Consider the following 16,203-nt stretch of genomic DNA (forward strand, 5'->3'; position numbering starts at 1 on the left):
TTACCATCCAATCAAAACGTTACTTCGTGTTGACACAAATTATACGCACAAGGGACATCAGCTGACCCTAAAATCGCGGTCCCTATCCAAGATGGCGGCTAACACGTCACCTTCGCTTCCTCAGTTATTTAGTGAATTAGATCGACTTGGCAAAGAAGGAAACTACTCTAAAGCCCAAAAAATAGCGAACAAAAGTAAGTAGCATTGATGTTGTGACACATGTCGTGAAATGTAGCTGATTAGTGTTGTTCTTGGTAGTTCTACAGGAGAGCCCAGCCGACGAAGATGCCTTTCATTGTAAAGTAGTTTGCCTCATCCAGCAGTCATACTTCCACGAGGCTTTGGACGTCATTAACTCGGGATCCAAAAAAGGGTAATGGTAAACTGGGTCCTTGTTGATTTGTGTCCCGTGTTTTAAAGTGTTAATCACGAGTTGGACATATCATATGCGCCCTGCTAAATGTATTTTGGAAGCAAAGAATAGATGATCCAATTTCCATATCATAATTTGTCCTCGTTATTGGTTTACGACATAGCCGTAATGTTAAACCTTGTAAATGACTTTTAACCTTAGACTTTAAGATCATTATCATATGCGCCCTGCTAAATGTATTTTGGAAGCAAAGAATAGATGATTCAATTTCCATATCATAATTTGTCCTCGTTATTGGTTTACGACATAGCCGTAATGTTAAACCTTGTAAATGACTTTTAACCTTAGACTTTAAGAGGTCTATATATGATTCCATATGAGACATGCTTATGACAGTATTAGGGATTTTCCTATTTTGTTCTTATTATTTTTTAGAATCAAAGTGCTTCCCTTTGAAAAGGCTTATGCCTTGTATCGGCTGAACATGACGCAGGAGGCTATCCAGACGTTACAGGCTCTGCCAGATCCTGGTCCCAAAGAGAAGGAGCTTCTTGCACAAGCAGTATGTAAATAATATTGTACCATTTCTTCTTTTTTTTGCGATTGATGAAATGACTGTCTTAATTCAGCCTCAAGACAGGCCCTGGTTTTAAACCTCAAAACACTGATTTAAGACCACATGATATTGATTTTAGACTAAAAGATCCTGATTTTAGACAAGAAGATCCTTAACATTTGAATTTTGATGTCATAGCTTTACAGACAGGAGAAATATGAGAAATGTATGGATATCTACAAGGAGCTAATCAAGAATTCTGTGGTATGCTGTGTGTTTTTTTATACTCAAAAAATAATGCTTGAATAGTTTTACAAAATAAACAGAACTCATTCCATCTTTGATATTTAGGATGACTATGGAGATGAGCGAGAGACTAACATGTCTGCCGTTATAGCCTCATCTAATCAGTGGGGCTCTGTGAAACTGGTGAGTAACTTCAAGGGTGTGGCCTGCTCTAGGTCACTTCATGGATGGAGTCAACCTTAAGTAAAGAGGGGGAACCTCATAAATGTAGACAGGGGTGATGGTACTATCATTTAGGGAGTAAAATTATAACAACTGCAATCCTATAGGAGGTGCTCTGATTCTGCTATCCCTTGAGGGGGTCTGATGCTAATGGTGTCCTGGAATGCCCAAAAGTTATTTTACAGAAAACCACAAGTCAACTACACAGTTCTTTTCAATAACTAACCATTATCGTAACTAACCATCGTCAAAAGGGGTAAAAATTGCTTTGAACACACCCAAAGTGTCATCAGCCCCTTAAAATTGATTTGACAGACCATAACCCCCCCCCCCCCCCCCCTGGGGAATAACCTAAATACTGTTTTTGCATTATGGGTTTTTGCTTTGACTCCCCAACAAAGGGATATTGAATGGAATTTTTTCTTGTCCTCCATAACTCCATGTTCTTAAAGATTCAGTGTCTCATCCTATACTAAATTCAGGAAAATGTTGGTCTGCGTGAGCACACATATGAGTTGAGCTACAATGCAGCTTGCCTGGAGCTGGCTAACAACAACTTGGAAGGTGCCATCAAAAAGCTGCAACAGGCTGAGGGTAAATCACATGTTTTCTACAGTACTGAAATTCTTTTGTTTTGCACGCTCCTGGAATGTCAGCGAATTTTCACCTAAGCAATAATTTTTATCAAATGTGGTTATAGCTGAACTTTGCAGAAATCTATCACTATCTATATTGTGAATGTGATTTCTGAGGATTCGAAAATAAAACAATTTAGCAAAAGCCAAGTTTCAACTGACTTTACCCATGTTTATGAGTGCTTGTTTAATATAAATCTGAGTATCTTATTTTTTTCCATAGTGCTTTGCCGGAAAAGTCTAGAGGAAGACTCAGTAAGTGTGCTGTATATCACTGATCTAGTTTGTACTTTGCCTACTGTCCTAATCAAATTGTGTCTAATGTTTTTTAGTCCACCAGAAAATTTGTACCCACTAATGTGAAGCAGAATATGATGGTAGACATGCTAGTCTCCCTTCATCCTAGTCAAGTACCAGTTTTTGGTGGACCTTGTTCATTACCCTGGTTAACGAACTTGGCTAATTGGCTATTTTGATTGGTTTTTGTTTTTGTTAGGATATTACAGAGGAAGACATTGAAGCTGAGCTTGGAGTTGCCAGGTTGGTGTTGAGAGTGATAATTAATTAGGCTAATTTTTAAAAGTTCCTTATTGTCAAAAGTCATTTTAATAATGGACTTAACATTACCTAACAACAGGACTCAACTTGGCTACACTTACCAAATCCAGGGCAAAAATGAGGATGCGATGAAGCTTTATAACCAAGTCTTAAAGAACAAGTGAGTTATGGTGATTTATGAAAGTCTGTAGTTGTATAGTTTTATAGGAACCAGTATGAGTTTTTCTTTTGTATATTAAATCTCACTTGAAGTTAGTTTTGCTTTTCATTCTCTGTATGTAAAAATACTTCAATAAATAATATACTCCATGCTTGGTTTCTCTATAGTATTTGTATTAGGTGACCCTCTGATGCACTATTTTTCCTACCTCTGATTGGAATAATGCTGTACACATACTGTTGATCAATTATCTAATTAGCAGATTGCATTTCTTATATGAATTATATGGTAATCTTGTTTATGTGAGTAAATCTCATGTATGAAATAAAATGGTATACTGTACTCTAGTAGGTCTGACCTCTGGTAAAAGAATATTGTCAGGAAACTTCTAAGAATTGCCATGAATGGTATTTTAAACTTGTTTATGTGAGTAAATCTCATGTATGAAATAAAATGGTATACTGTACTCTAATAGGTCTGAACTCTGGTAAAAGAATATTGTCAGGAAATTTCTAAGAATTGCCATGAATGGTATTTTAAACTTGTTTATGTGAGTAATTCTCATGTAGAAATAAAAAGGTATACTGTACTCTAATAGGTCTGACCTCTGGTGAAAGAATATTGTCGGGAAATTTCTAAGAATTGCCAATGGGAGAATCAAACTGTTCTATGTTTGTTTCTCTCAGACCAAGCGATATGTCTCTAACTGCTGTGGCATCCAATAATGTCATCACATTGAACAAGGTAGGATGGTAATTTCATGACTAAATATTTGCTTTTAGTATGTCAGCATTTCCCTTTCTTTTGGTTTGAAGGACCGAGATGTGTTTGACTCCAAGAAGAAAGTCAAGGCAACAACCATTGATGGGCTTCAGTACAAACTAACCCAAGCACAGTTCCGTAACATGGAGTTCAACCGCTGTCTTCTCTTTCTTTACTCTAATCAGGTATTTATGTGTTCATTAAATACACCAAGGGGGGGAGGGAAGATTTATACTCAAGACACCTTAAAATTTTGGAGCCCCCCTTTCGTTGTAAAAATTTTGTTGGTGCCCCCCCTTTAAGAACCACAAAATTTTCAGAGTCCCCCCCTCTTATTCCCTTAATAAACAAAAAAGGCCTTAAATCTGGAAAATGAATACTGCAAAGTTGCCCTCCTTATCCGAGTTGATGATCCAGTCAAGTTCATCATTATTTCACAGTCCAACACAGGGACGGATCTAGCTTTTTACCTTCGTAGCGATTGTGGAATGGACAGAAATAAAAATAATAATAAAAAAGGAAGCCAAAGGGGGGAAGGTGGGGGGTTGATTCAAGTCAGCAGGATTTTTTTCTCTCATGATCAAAAGGCGATAATTCTTTTAGGCATACTTCATATTTTTTTGCATGTAAAATCATGTTAAGTGGTGCAGGGATTTTTTCAATTAGTTGTTTGCTTTTCAAAATCCCCCTCCCCCTCAAAAGTAGTCAAATAGTCCGCCTCTAGGATGCATGTGAAGGAATATACATTTGTAAATATTTGTTGTGATATTTTTCTGTAAAAATGGGATAACGTCCAACGTAAAAAAAAACTGTATGTATATCGTTTTGGGGATTTGCATGCTCCACCACTGTTTAGAAGTTTATTTCAATTTGTTCCGGTTATTCTGATAATAAGCTGTATTGGTAAATCCAACTGTTATATACTGGAAGTATCTAGATATTATGATTTATTAAGACAGATATAAAGAATTATTAAATACATTTGTCATTAGGCTTAATATTTAATCTGTATTTGTGCTACAAACCAGGTCATATCAGTAAAATATTAAAGCTGAAAAGTACAGCTCCTAAAAAACTCAGAGCCCCTCCTTTAGAGGGCAGGGTTTTTTTTGGAGCCCCCCCCCCCCCCCCCCCCTTTAGTGGCTTACAATTTCGGAGCCGCCCCCCCTAATATCTTTCTTCCCACCTCCCATTGGTTTATTTAATGAACACTCCTTCATGTCTCTTATGAATTATTCTATTCATTTATTAGATTGATACTTTTTTTCCGGCAACTAACTTTTCTTTCTATTTCTATTAAATCAGCTGGAAGCTTGTCGTTCTCTGATTTCTAACTTGGAGGGCAAATACCCCCAAAGTGATTTTCCCTGTCTGATGAAAGCCTCCCTCCTACACAGAGAGAAACATTATGATAAGGCTATTCACATGCTCAAGGTATGCACTAGTCTGCAAACTCCTTAGTTATCAACTCTTTGTATCCTAGGTATGCACTAGTCCACAAATCCCTTAGTTATCAACTCTTTGTATCCTAGAGATGCACTAGTCCACAAATCCCTTAGTTATCAACTCTTTGTATCCTAGGTATGCACTATTCTGCAAATCCCTTAGTTATCAACTCTTTGTATCCTAGGTATGCACTAGTCCACAAATCCCTTAGTTATCAACTCTTTGTATCCCGGTGTCTACAAAACGAAGACCCAAAACCTGTGACCCCAAAAGCTACAAAGTCTGCCAATCAAGGCTAACATCATTTTATGAGATTTCCTTTCAACCAATCAGGTTTCATCTCTGGCGAATGATTTGACATTTACCTGTCACAGTGCGTCTAAAAAAATATAAACAGCTTTGCGAAAATATTAGAAGGTTTTCTACAAAATAAAAGTTTATTTACTTGTTCTTTGTCTTTCTTTTGAAAGATGCTGATGCCACAGCAATGTTTGAGGTGCAAGTTGTCTACAGACATTGATAAAACTATGATTTAAATAACTACAGTATTTAGCCAATCTATTCATAAACTTTGGAAATTATAATTTACTTGCTAAAGCTTTGGTTTGATAAACGCTCTTCCTCGCCAGGGAGTTCTAAAACTTTTCTGGGGGCGTTTCTCTAAATTACCGGGTCTGTTAGGTTACCGGGAGAGTTTTTGGGATAATTTTTCGGGCAAAGGAGAGTGTCTGAAAAATGGGGCCATGTAGAAGCTATTGGAAGATTTCACCACATTGGATTGGTTTGGATTGATTCAACACAGACGAAGAACGGGAATACAATAGAACAATGAGGGTAATCTAGCCAATCCTGTGAGGCCTTACGAGCGGACTGAAAAATGAGTGCAACTACAATTTTCAATGAGACAAATAAAGACAACTAGAAATGGTTTGTTCATTGGCGCACGCAAATGAGAATATTTCTATCGTGAAAAGCACAACAAAATTTGCTGAATGACCTCATTAGGATCACTGATTCCATATGAAACTTTTGCGCTGTGTAGCCATTTAAGAAACAAGGCTGACTAAATAATAACTTCAATTTTTGCAGGGTCGTTGCTTTTGGGGTTGTAGCTTTGGGTGTCACAGGTTCTAGGTATTAGGTTTTAGGTCTTTGTTTTGTAGGCACCCCTTTGTATCCTACAGTCAGTATGCTCTAGTCTGCAACTCCCTTAGTTATCAACACTTCCACTTACATACACTGTGAACCTTAAAACCTTGTTAAAAGAGATGTACTGTTTCGGATAACCAGCCATATAACCACACTAATAATGCCGGAGCAAGTTTTTATTTTGTACTAGTAACTATTTGCTAGTCAAAATCTTAGTATATTTCGCTCCGGATGCTCTTGATCATTTTTACTGACTACATAACGTCTTTGAACTAACACGCGGTTATGCTAATTCCATCTTTGAATGCTACTTAACCAATCAGGTGGCGACTGTAAAATAACTTAATGCTCTCATGAATACATTTCGTTTTTTGTTGTTTTTTCCTTTTTCCCCACTATACTATTTAAGGCGTGCGAAACAAGTACTGTAGCACCTCTTTTTCTTTAGTTTGACTGTAACCTTTTATTAATATAGAGTTTGGAAACTATTTTCTCTCCATACTGATGTCAATTTGTGTGATGTTAGGAGTATGCTGAGAAACATCCTGAAACTGCAACACATGTGAAACTTACACTTGTTCAAATGTGCCTCACACAAGGTGAGTTGAGAAAAAAGCTCTGCGAATCAACTATCAAAAGTGGCTATTGTGATATCCAATTTATGTTTTTTGTTGGTGCTTCTTGCAGGGAATATTGAGGAAGCCTGTAAAACTCTGCATTCCATCAAAGAATTATGCCACAAACCAGGAGTGGTGAGTAAAGCTATTAAATAGAATAATCATCCAGGGGAATACAGTGTTATGTTTCTAAGAAATGTGTTTGTCAGTTTGCAAGGCCATAGAGCTGTTTATGTAGCTATGCACTTATACATTTAACCAAGAGCTAAATAGCCATTATTCAGCTGAAAATTTCCTATTTCCTAATCAGTGAAATTCACTTGCGGTGGGATGCATGGAGATGGTGCTGATAAGGGGACAAGCTCTTAAGTTTACATCTTTCTTAGCTTTGGTAGAGACTCAAGAACCTGATTTTAAATAACATTTGAAATTTGATAACCTCCTCTTGTTTGCAGGTATCAGCACTTGTTACGCTTTACTCTCACCTCGGTAACATTCCTGCCGCTATAAAGTTATTGGACTCTGCTGTGGAGTATGCACAGGAAAACAAGGTTTGCTTAACTATGGAACAGTTGATCAAGTTTTTGGTTATGGTTTGACTATTCGTGTCCTCTAGGGCTTATTCAAGCAGTCTGAAGTGTTATCTCTAATGCGTGAGAATGTGGCTTACAAACTGCAGCATGGACATGCTAAGGATGCTGTCGACATGCTAGAGAAGCTGCACAAGTAAGTGTCTGTCTATCCATTTGTCATTCTGTGTGTCCATCTGTTTGTCTGTCTGTTATTTTTGTTTTTATCACCGATATAATTTTGACCATGCTTTTCTGTCTCAAACATTTTGATGTTATTCCTCTGGCATGACCCTGGCCTTCATCCCCTGATGCTTTATCCACTTCTTTTTTCAGGCAAGATTCGCACGATATGAAGACTCTTGCTCAACTAATCACAGCATACTCTCAATTCAACCCTAAGGAGGCTGAAAAGTATCCTCTTGTTTCTTAGCTACACCTGGTGGCACATTTTGACATCAATCTTAGCTTTTTTATGCCTCAAAGCCTGATTAGTCCAGGCGTGTGTAGAGGGAGGGGGGAGTCCGAGGGGTCTAGACCCCACCCTGCTCATTGGACGAGATTGGTTCGACTCCAGGTGCGACCTTTGTTGGTAGTTAAGAAGATGGTTGATTTTATGTGTGTATATGGATTGAAAAAGTTTCTAGATGGATCTAGCGACCTGTCACCAGTGCTAAGGATGCCAATTTGAACTTAATAGATCTCTGGTCAGTGAATTACTATTCTGGGCCCCACCCTGCCTTGTTCTCTAGACACACCCCTGTAGTCTAGATTATTTTGGCTTAGTGGCATGGGCTTCAAAACTAAAGCAAGAGAACAGTGTTCGAATCTGGTCCAGGTAAACTTGGGATTTTTTCAAAGGGGTATAAACCTGGGTATCTACTTGGGTTCTGTGATTACTTCTCCGATCAGTCACGTCTGCCACCGCATATAACCTGTATTGGGGGATGTTTAATAACTGCTGCGGATACTGATCCTTGGCACCATCTTTAGTAACAGTGCTTACACACTAAATAACACACTCATGATTTTTGTCATCTATGAACTGTAGTTATTGTTTCCGTAACCAAGGTAACCAAAGGTACAGTGAGCGGCTGCCCCCTCTAGAGGGAGACTCAGCGATGGACGTGGATGCCCTGGAGACTAGTCAGCTTACATGTGGGCCTCGCTTTGGCCGGCAGAGGGGAAGACCCGACGAAGATGGTGCAGTAGAACTGAAGTAAGCCTCTTGTAAATTGCCAACTTGTTTTCTTTTGCATATATTTCTCAAGGTTCATTTCCCTTTTTTCTCTTTTTTTATTTGTGTCTCTTTTTTGCGTGTTATAGTACGGATGTGATCATGAAGAGAAGAAAACGAAAAAGGAAGAAGGGTGAGTACCGTATCTTCCTAACTCCTTCTGTGATGGAGTTTTTCCTCTGGAATGTGGTACAGGCACTGGCCTGTGGTACAGGCTACCCAAGTACTTCCAAAGCCAATCTTTTATCAATCTGATGCAGTGCATCCAGTCATTGTGGCGTGTCACGTGATTCGCAGATGATGCAGTGCATCTTTTTGCGCACGTGTTTCGTGCGTTATGCAGTACATCTTATTGTGGCATGTCACGTGTTTCGCACGTGATGCATCTTATTGTGGTATGTCACGTGTTCCGTGCGTGATGCAATGCATCTAATTGTGGCATGTCACCAGTTTCGCACGTGATGCATCTCACGTGTTCCGTGCGTGATGCAACGCATCTTATTAGGGTATGTCACATGTTTCGCACGTATGCAGTGCATCTTAGTGCGGTATGTCACGTGTTTCGCACGTGATGCATTGCATCTTATTACGGTATGTCTCGTGTTTCATAGGCAAATTACCCAAGAATTGCAACACTGAGGTCGACCCGGATCCGGAACGATGGCTGCCAAAAAGAGAGCGATCCTATTACAAAGGCAAACGTCAGAAGAAAACCAATGTCGGTAAGGCTGACTTACTCCGGATTTATCCGATGGTTAGGATAGGACTTATTAATGCTTTGTGCAACCGGCCCTAGGTTTTTTAATCAGGAATCTATTTCCTCAAATAGAGTAAAACGGACTTTAACGCGCCCCGTTTGACTTCCAAATAGTATCATTTAAGGTATTTTTGTTGTTGTCTATTTTGTGTTGTCAGGCAAAGGCACTCAGGGTACAGCGTCCGCGTCGTCGACAGGAACCGAATCGTAAGTACTGTGAATGAACGTTTTATTACCCCACTTTCCTCCAATAAGTGCCACGCTTCCAAATAGCGCCCCCTCGCCACTCGAAAATAAAATGAGCGCCCAAATGTTCCAAAATATTGAAAGCGGTGTGTCTATTGGAAGTTCCGAGGATGTGATTGATAATTTAGAGCGGATGGCTTGTGAAATATATCGGTTTCTAATAGATTCTTTTGTCTTTTAACGGTTGAGGTTTCAGTCAGATCCCCGGGAGTAAACTTAAGTAAAGCACTTACATGTGAATGTTTTTTCTCCAGGCCTAAAACTCCAGCAAGTCCAAAAGCTGGGTTGTCCTCGCCGCCTGGGTCCCCGGGAGGAGGAGCCACCTCAGCCCCGTCCAATGTGGTCCCTCCTCGGCAACAGCAGCCCGCAGCCGCTAAAAAGAAACAAAGACCAAAGGGCAAGAAAAAGGGAGGCTGGTAGACAACCTTAGACTCTGCCACCCGCCATTTTGTTAGCCAAGCAAAATACCGAAAATATATCCATTTCCACCGGCTGATTTCAGAAAAAGGTATTGCAGTATTTTCGATTGAAGTTGTTCGATAACGTATACAACTTTGTTTTAGATGGTTATTTTGGAATTTCTTCAAATAATTTGTCTTCCAATATCGATCGAAAAGGTGTGGCTGACCAGAGCTCCAGGACAGGTCATTTATTCCCCATCCCAAAAAAGTTCAATCTATTCTAGAAAATATTCTTAGTTGGAGGTAAAAATATAGGAATAACTCTATATGAAGATAAGCCAATGTAATTCTAAAAATAATGAACAAATAAAAATGGATTCGAGGCGATTGTTTTGACTTGCGTATCTACCCATATCAGGTCAGACTGGCAATAGCAATGGTACAGTAAGCTCAGACATGATATCACTATCACCTATCACTCATTGATAAATATGTTAAAAACAAACATTACTCTATTTCCATAAGGACTTAAAAAAATACAGTACACGAGTCATTTAACCTTCCATTGTTTTTATTTGGAATGACAAACGCTCTATCTATAACACATCCCAAATAGTGTATTTACAAAAACATTCAAAACTGCAATGGTCCCTGGCCGGAATAAGACAGAATAAAAGCGTCCCATGGTGATGTTCAAGCGACCTCGCCCAAGTTGTCAGTCACGTTGTAGTCGACCCAGTCTCTCGCGATCGGCGCGCTCAGCATCTCCTCAGTCATCCCAAACGCATCACACAACGACAGAGCCTGCGGTGACACTTCCCTGCATAGCCCAGCGGCAGCCTTACCAACCTTCGCCCCAGTCTCCAGCGGTAGCAGCTTCGATGTGGTGAAATACCCAAGGCCTTTCTGGACTTGGGTGAGAAGGAAGAGATGATAGAGCTTGCTAAGGATTGGTTGTAGTGATGCGTCCGAGCGAGAAATAGCACTAGCGAAGCACTCGCTGACCAGCCTGTCACCATATGCATGAGCACTAGCCTGCACCAAATCTTGCTCCTCGTACATCCAGACATTGAAGCGGTCCTTGCCGGCTTTTTTCATCTTGAGGCCGAGCTCTATAAACAGTGCCTGCTCACGCGCCTCTAGTAGCTTGTGCAGGGAGTCGACAGCACTCAGGTCAACCTCACCCACCTGGGACTTCTCCTTGGATGGCTTGAACACCATCAGCCTCTCGGTGGCAACTTTCTGCATCAGCACCGCATTGTCGCCTTCTGCTGTCATGGCGGCGTGGGCGTAGCCGATGGCGGAACCGAATCGGTTACAGGACAGGTAGCCTTGCCCCCCACACCTCTCACGGCAAATTGAGGCTGCCTCGCCCACATGCCAGCCAGTCAGGGCTTTTATCACACAGCACATGGTCACGATGTTCGCGTGGTCAGAACCGTCTTCCGCCTATAAGAAGAATTTGTATAACTTTTAATAATGTGAACGGGAAAGAAAAATAACATAACAATAGACATAGATAGCAAGGACTGAAGTGGTTAGTTGAAATGAAACTTCTCTCTCCTATTAAAATGCTAAAATGCTGGGAGTCCAGATCCCACCCTATTCATGTGAAAGGATGAGAAATTATGTGGTAAACCACTGAATTAAATCTAATATCGAATTTGATACCTTTGTATTAAAATAGTGGCCTGTTTTTGGTGTGTATTTGAATACAAAAAGTTTCTAGACCTAGCCTAGTAATCTATTCCAGAGCTAAGGTTGCAACTTTTTAAATTTAAACATTCTGCAAAGCTGGTGAATAACAGGTCTGGAACTCATTCTGCATTTTCTCTAGACATGCCCGTGGATACTCAGTAATGCAATTGGGTTGAAGGGTGACACAGTGGCTCTACCTTAAAGGCCCAGCAATCCTTGACATACGAGAGAGCAAAGTCGTAGGCATACGTCTTGGCCAGGAGAGGCATAAGTGCTAGCTGCTGTAACTGGTACTTCAGTATCGGGGTGTCGGACTTGCCCTCTGGGCCAACAGTCAGCCTTGTGGCTGAATACCTTGTGGCGATTGTGATACAGGCCTTGGACACGCCTATAAGGACAACACCATGAGGATTAAAATTAATAAAGGTGTTACCTGGGGGAAATGCTTTTGAGATATAACTAGGGGGGATTGTTATACTTCTTTGGGCTGTTGGATTTTTATGTAACACAATGGTAAATAAACTGTTAGCCCTCTTTCAAAAAAAAAACTCAAATTAATAATGGCTTTAACTTATTGACTTTGCAGTTTTTTTGGTAGAGGGAGCTTAAAGGAAAAAATATATCATAATGGAGGGAGGTCGAATTACAAAACAAATGTATGGAAAAGGGTGTCAGCTAGGGAGATTAAAGCCCTTTAAAAATGAGAGTGTCAAACAGCAACCACTGGAAAAGGATGGGGGGCTCAGAAACAAGAGGAATATGGTTAACACTGAATCAAAGGACATCTAAAGGGCAACACCAATACAGTACACACCTTGTGACATGCTGGCGATGCAAAGTCGCCCAGACAACAACTGATCAGCAACTGTAAGAAACCTCTTACGTATATTGCCATCTACAACAGTTGTGTAGTTACCATCAGCATCTACATCAGAGTACAGGTTGAGTAGGTTCTCACGAGGTACTCTCACGTTATCAAATATGAACTTGGCATTGTCTACTCCATTAAGCCCCATCTTGGGACCCATGTCATGAATACTTGATCCAGGCATTTCTTTCAGATTCTTGTCACGAATTGGCACCAGAACACCATGGATTCCTTGAAGATATGAGGATAGGTTAATAGTTGTTGGACTAAGTGAAGCAGTGGAAATAGCCTTGTTTATAATAACAATGATATCTTTGCATTCTCCCCAGAGAAGATTTATTTAAAAAAAATGATACTACAGACTGTAGATTTTCGAGCAACCATTGACAACCTCTTTAGTGTCACTTTGTTTCATGGCTTAGAAAGAATAATACAATTTTTGTGTAACATTTTAACAAATATTATGTGGAACACAGGTGAGATCTACCAGATACTTGCACTATATTAATACCGTTTTCCACAAATTTTCGACTACCAATGGTGAACAACTGAGCAACAAATTATGTGATACTTGCATAACATACAACAGGGCATTGTAATGTTATCCAAATCAATTCACCTTCGTTTTTGCCATTGACATACAACTGGGCAAACACAACAATGTGGTGTGCATCACATGCTCCGTTGGTGATCCAGTACTTCTGAGCAAGTGTGCTGGGGGTGTTGACGATAAATTCCTGGGTCTCGTTGTCATAAGTTGCGGTTGTTTCCATCTGGACGGCATTGTTGCCATATCCTAGCTCAGTCAGACCAAAGCAACCAACATCTTCAAGGGAGTCAATGCCCTGTAAAAGTAAAATACACAACCCTTTGTTTGAAACTTCCACAAACTTTCATTCTGGTTTAACTTTCATTCTGGTATAACAACTGCAGAGATGCACTTTATCATCTTAATTGTGCTATTACGCTGCTTAACAGAGGTTGTCTGCATCATGGAATTTCACAAAAAAAGAAATAAAACTAGAATTTACAGGTGTAAAATCTGTGTCAAATATCATTTTCTAGCATCTTATTAGAGAGAGTGAAAAAAGCATATTTGGGACTTAAAAATGTTGGCATTGAATAAATAATCAAGGGCACCCAACGACCATTTTGGGCCAAATATCTGTTTGGATTTCGGGGTTGGCCTAGAAATGTCTACTTTTTTCAGAATTTTTATTTCTAGATCACCTATGTTTTTCTGGAAGAGAGCTGTATCACTTATGTTTTTTCCGAGTTGCTTTTGTTACCACCATCACCATTTTCGGGATATTTTCATGTTCGACATGGTTTAAACAAGGTACCCCAGTATTTTCGGGAGCGATTATACAAGGGACATTGCCTAGAAATTTCACTTAAGGATCTTAGAATCTCTAGGAGTTCGGATGCCTCGGGATGAGTAACTAGATTTTTTGGATGGCTGTAATTTAGCCTAGCAAATCTGAACAGATAAAAAATATATAGGAAAGCTATATATTGTATAAAAATGACTGCAAACGAATAAAGACAGTATCTTAACTCATTCTAGGCTGGTTGTGAAATTTTCGTCATTGGGTGCCCTTGAATAATGGAGTTGGAGCTACAAACGGTACTCCTGCAGTACAGGCCTACAAAAAAAAACCACAATAATCTGTATGTACAGTATTGGGTACTGGGGCAGTGCTGGTATTCGGTAAAAATACCTTCAATAGTTTACTGTGGTGTCTCTCTGTTCCCAGTTTAAGTACTGTCCCACCAAACAAATTAAACTGGACAGTCATCTTAGTGGCCATGGAACCATCTACAACAGCAGCAAGTTCATGTGCTGCAAAGATCCAGCGTGGATTGTGTCTGAAGTCGAGGACAGAGATAAACCCTTGGTCACATAATTTCTTGAGTCTTTTCAGAGCTAACGCCCGTTCTTCATCCACAGAAATATTATACTTGGGTTTCATTAACGGGTCTTCTGATAAGATCTTCCTGAATTTCTCTCTCTTTTCATGGTTGTCATGATCTAATAGTCTCGTCATTGATGGTACATCAAATGAGGTAGTGCCAAAATCATCTCGTAGCTTCTGTGGGGAGGATTTCTGTAGAGCAACAGCTGTCCTTGAGAGACCACGCAGTGACCCTTGTAAAAGACAAGGCTTCACTATGCCCCCAGCAAGCATGCGACCAGCAGACAGCATGGCTAGAACTTAAAAATTTACAAATAATCAAAACCCAAAATGTTGGTAGGCTGATGGAGTACATATTGCTATGATGTGTCTGCTTTGAAGAATAAACATAATGGACATGAAATATTGGTATATTAGATTAAGATAAGAAATTGCACGAAATATGTAAGTGCACCCTCCCCCCGGCCTCTCCTCAAAAAGACAGCTGAATCCCCCTTTAAAGAGCATGTGTGTTTTATACAGATCAAATATGGTGTGCAACAAAGGTGCATATATTAAATGTATTTGACATAGTGGTTGGTAATAATTATATTTCCCTAGCAATATAAATACTTTTTAAAATACACGCTCGCATGGGAAAGTGCATATTCCTGTGTTCTTTTGTTAAGACATGGCAAATTCCACAAAAGTGGATTTCCACTGGAAATAAGCTTGTCTCGGACAAGCACCAGTTATTACAGTGAAGCGCCTGCTACTGTGAACGCCTTATAAAGTTTGTGACAACCGTTTGACAGGTTTTTGGCATATTTCGTACAAGTTTGATACGCAGCTCAAGATCGGTTCGACGAGTTAGTCCAAAGTCCATAACAAAACATTCATTCAGTTTACGCAAATCACGGTCCTTATCAAGACCATACTGTAGTTGAGAAGCGCCCATAAGACAGCAGTGATAACCATAGCACACTTAAACATCTAGTGTAAATACTAGTGTTACAGCAAGAGCTGCACTTATAAGTTAAAGCAGTTACTTTACTTCATAACCTAAGTAAGTTGTTCAGGGGTTTTGTAAATTACAACGTTTCCAACTAAAAGAAAATGAGATTACAATAATACATATAAAAAAAGTAACTTATTATCTTAGGCGACAAATTGTATAATTTTCTTCATGGAAACGCACAATTTTCGTTTTTTTTTTAATCACTACTCACCTCTACTCTCTGAACACTGCCAACACTACTCGCCCCAGTCTCTTTTACTTCTACGATAGCCATCAACACAGGGTACCTAAAAGCCGTCAAAGTATGCCAGAAGAATTAATGGCCAGAAGAATGGAAGAATGTGTATAATAGTTATTTTTTAGGCTTGATTACCAGCCGTTTCTGCTAGCCTACTCTGTTAGCCCGCTGTACAGGGAGAAGGATCGTAGAACCGCAATCGAAGGGACGTAAAAGAAACACTGGGGATGCAACAAACCCTCTGGCAGTGACCACCCACAGTGACAGTTCTTACTACCGGGGGCCATATGTTAGAAAACTGTATATTCGGTTAAATATGCCACCCTAGATAAAAAAAAGATTTACAATGCCTTACGTCGGTTGGTAATACAGGGCCGGATAGATCCAGGGGCTCCAAAAAGGAAAGCAAAGGTTTCAAGAGAGAGGGTGGCGGATTCAATGTTCTACCCTTTATTTCCTTGTTATTGTCAAGCCAAATACCTAAAAATAGGGTGTGTGTGGGGGGGTATTTTGTTACATATCGCTTTCTGGCAGCCCAAAGGGGGGGTTTAA

General features: G+C 39.8%; 2 protein-coding genes across 3 annotated transcripts; one reads left to right on the top strand and one right to left on the bottom strand.

Annotated features, from left to right (window-relative positions):
• Positions 1–37: 37 nt before the first annotated feature.
• On the top strand, positions 38–10,321 carry LOC5519783 (signal recognition particle subunit SRP72). Of its 2 annotated transcripts, none has more exons than XM_048728500.1 (22): positions 38–194; positions 259–373; positions 809–935; positions 1,128–1,193; positions 1,281–1,358; positions 1,880–1,991; positions 2,256–2,287; positions 2,529–2,572; positions 2,670–2,750; positions 3,437–3,494; positions 3,566–3,697; positions 4,818–4,946; positions 6,634–6,706; positions 6,795–6,859; positions 7,180–7,275; positions 7,341–7,450; positions 7,630–7,707; positions 8,366–8,512; positions 8,620–8,663; positions 9,142–9,252; positions 9,446–9,494; positions 9,788–10,321. In XM_048728500.1, the coding sequence occupies exons 1-22, from the start codon at positions 92–94 to the stop codon at positions 9,951–9,953; spliced, it is 2,016 nt and encodes a 671-aa protein (XP_048584457.1). In that variant the 5' UTR covers positions 38–91; the 3' UTR covers positions 9,954–10,321. The 2 variants fall into 2 exon arrangements, with proteins under 2 accessions (XP_048584457.1, XP_032220654.1); XM_032364763.2 differs by having other exon boundaries at positions 8,375–8,512.
• A 166-nt stretch (positions 10,322–10,487) lies between these two features.
• Positions 10,488–15,719, bottom strand: LOC5519858 (acyl-coenzyme A oxidase, peroxisomal). Its single transcript, XM_001639688.3, has 6 exons — positions 15,625–15,719; positions 14,222–14,715; positions 13,120–13,345; positions 12,447–12,731; positions 11,830–12,020; positions 10,488–11,383 (listed from the first exon to the last, which is right to left on the bottom strand). The coding sequence occupies exons 2-6, from the start codon at positions 14,705–14,707 to the stop codon at positions 10,628–10,630; spliced, it is 1,944 nt and encodes a 647-aa protein (XP_001639738.3). The 5' UTR covers positions 14,708–14,715; positions 15,625–15,719; the 3' UTR covers positions 10,488–10,627.
• Between the last annotated feature and the right edge of the window lie 484 nt (positions 15,720–16,203).

This window comes from Nematostella vectensis, chromosome 6 (assembly GCF_932526225.1).
Source record: "Nematostella vectensis chromosome 6, jaNemVect1.1, whole genome shotgun sequence".
NCBI lineage: Eukaryota > Metazoa > Cnidaria > Anthozoa > Actiniaria > Edwardsiidae > Nematostella > Nematostella vectensis.

Excerpts from the sequence above, each read along its gene's own strand:
- LOC5519858 (XM_001639688.3), bottom strand. The coding sequence starts at position 14,707 with ATGCTGTCTGCTGGTCGCATGCTTGCTGGGGGCATAGTGAAGCCTTGT. Across the intron at positions 12,732-13,119 it reads TGTCAATGGCAAAAACGAAG|GAATCCATGGTGTTCTGGTG; the intron begins GTGAATTGATTT and ends CATATCTTCAAG. Across the intron at positions 12,021-12,446 it reads CATCGCCAGCATGTCACAAG|GCGTGTCCAAGGCCTGTATC; the intron begins GTGTGTACTGTA and ends TTGTCCTTATAG.
- LOC5519783 (XM_048728500.1), top strand. The coding sequence starts at position 92 with ATGGCGGCTAACACGTCACCTTCGCTTCCTCAGTTATTTAGTGAATTA. Across the intron at positions 3,495-3,565 it reads ATGTCATCACATTGAACAAG|GACCGAGATGTGTTTGACTC; the intron begins GTAGGATGGTAA and ends TTTGGTTTGAAG. Across the intron at positions 7,276-7,340 it reads AGTATGCACAGGAAAACAAG|GGCTTATTCAAGCAGTCTGA; the intron begins GTTTGCTTAACT and ends CGTGTCCTCTAG.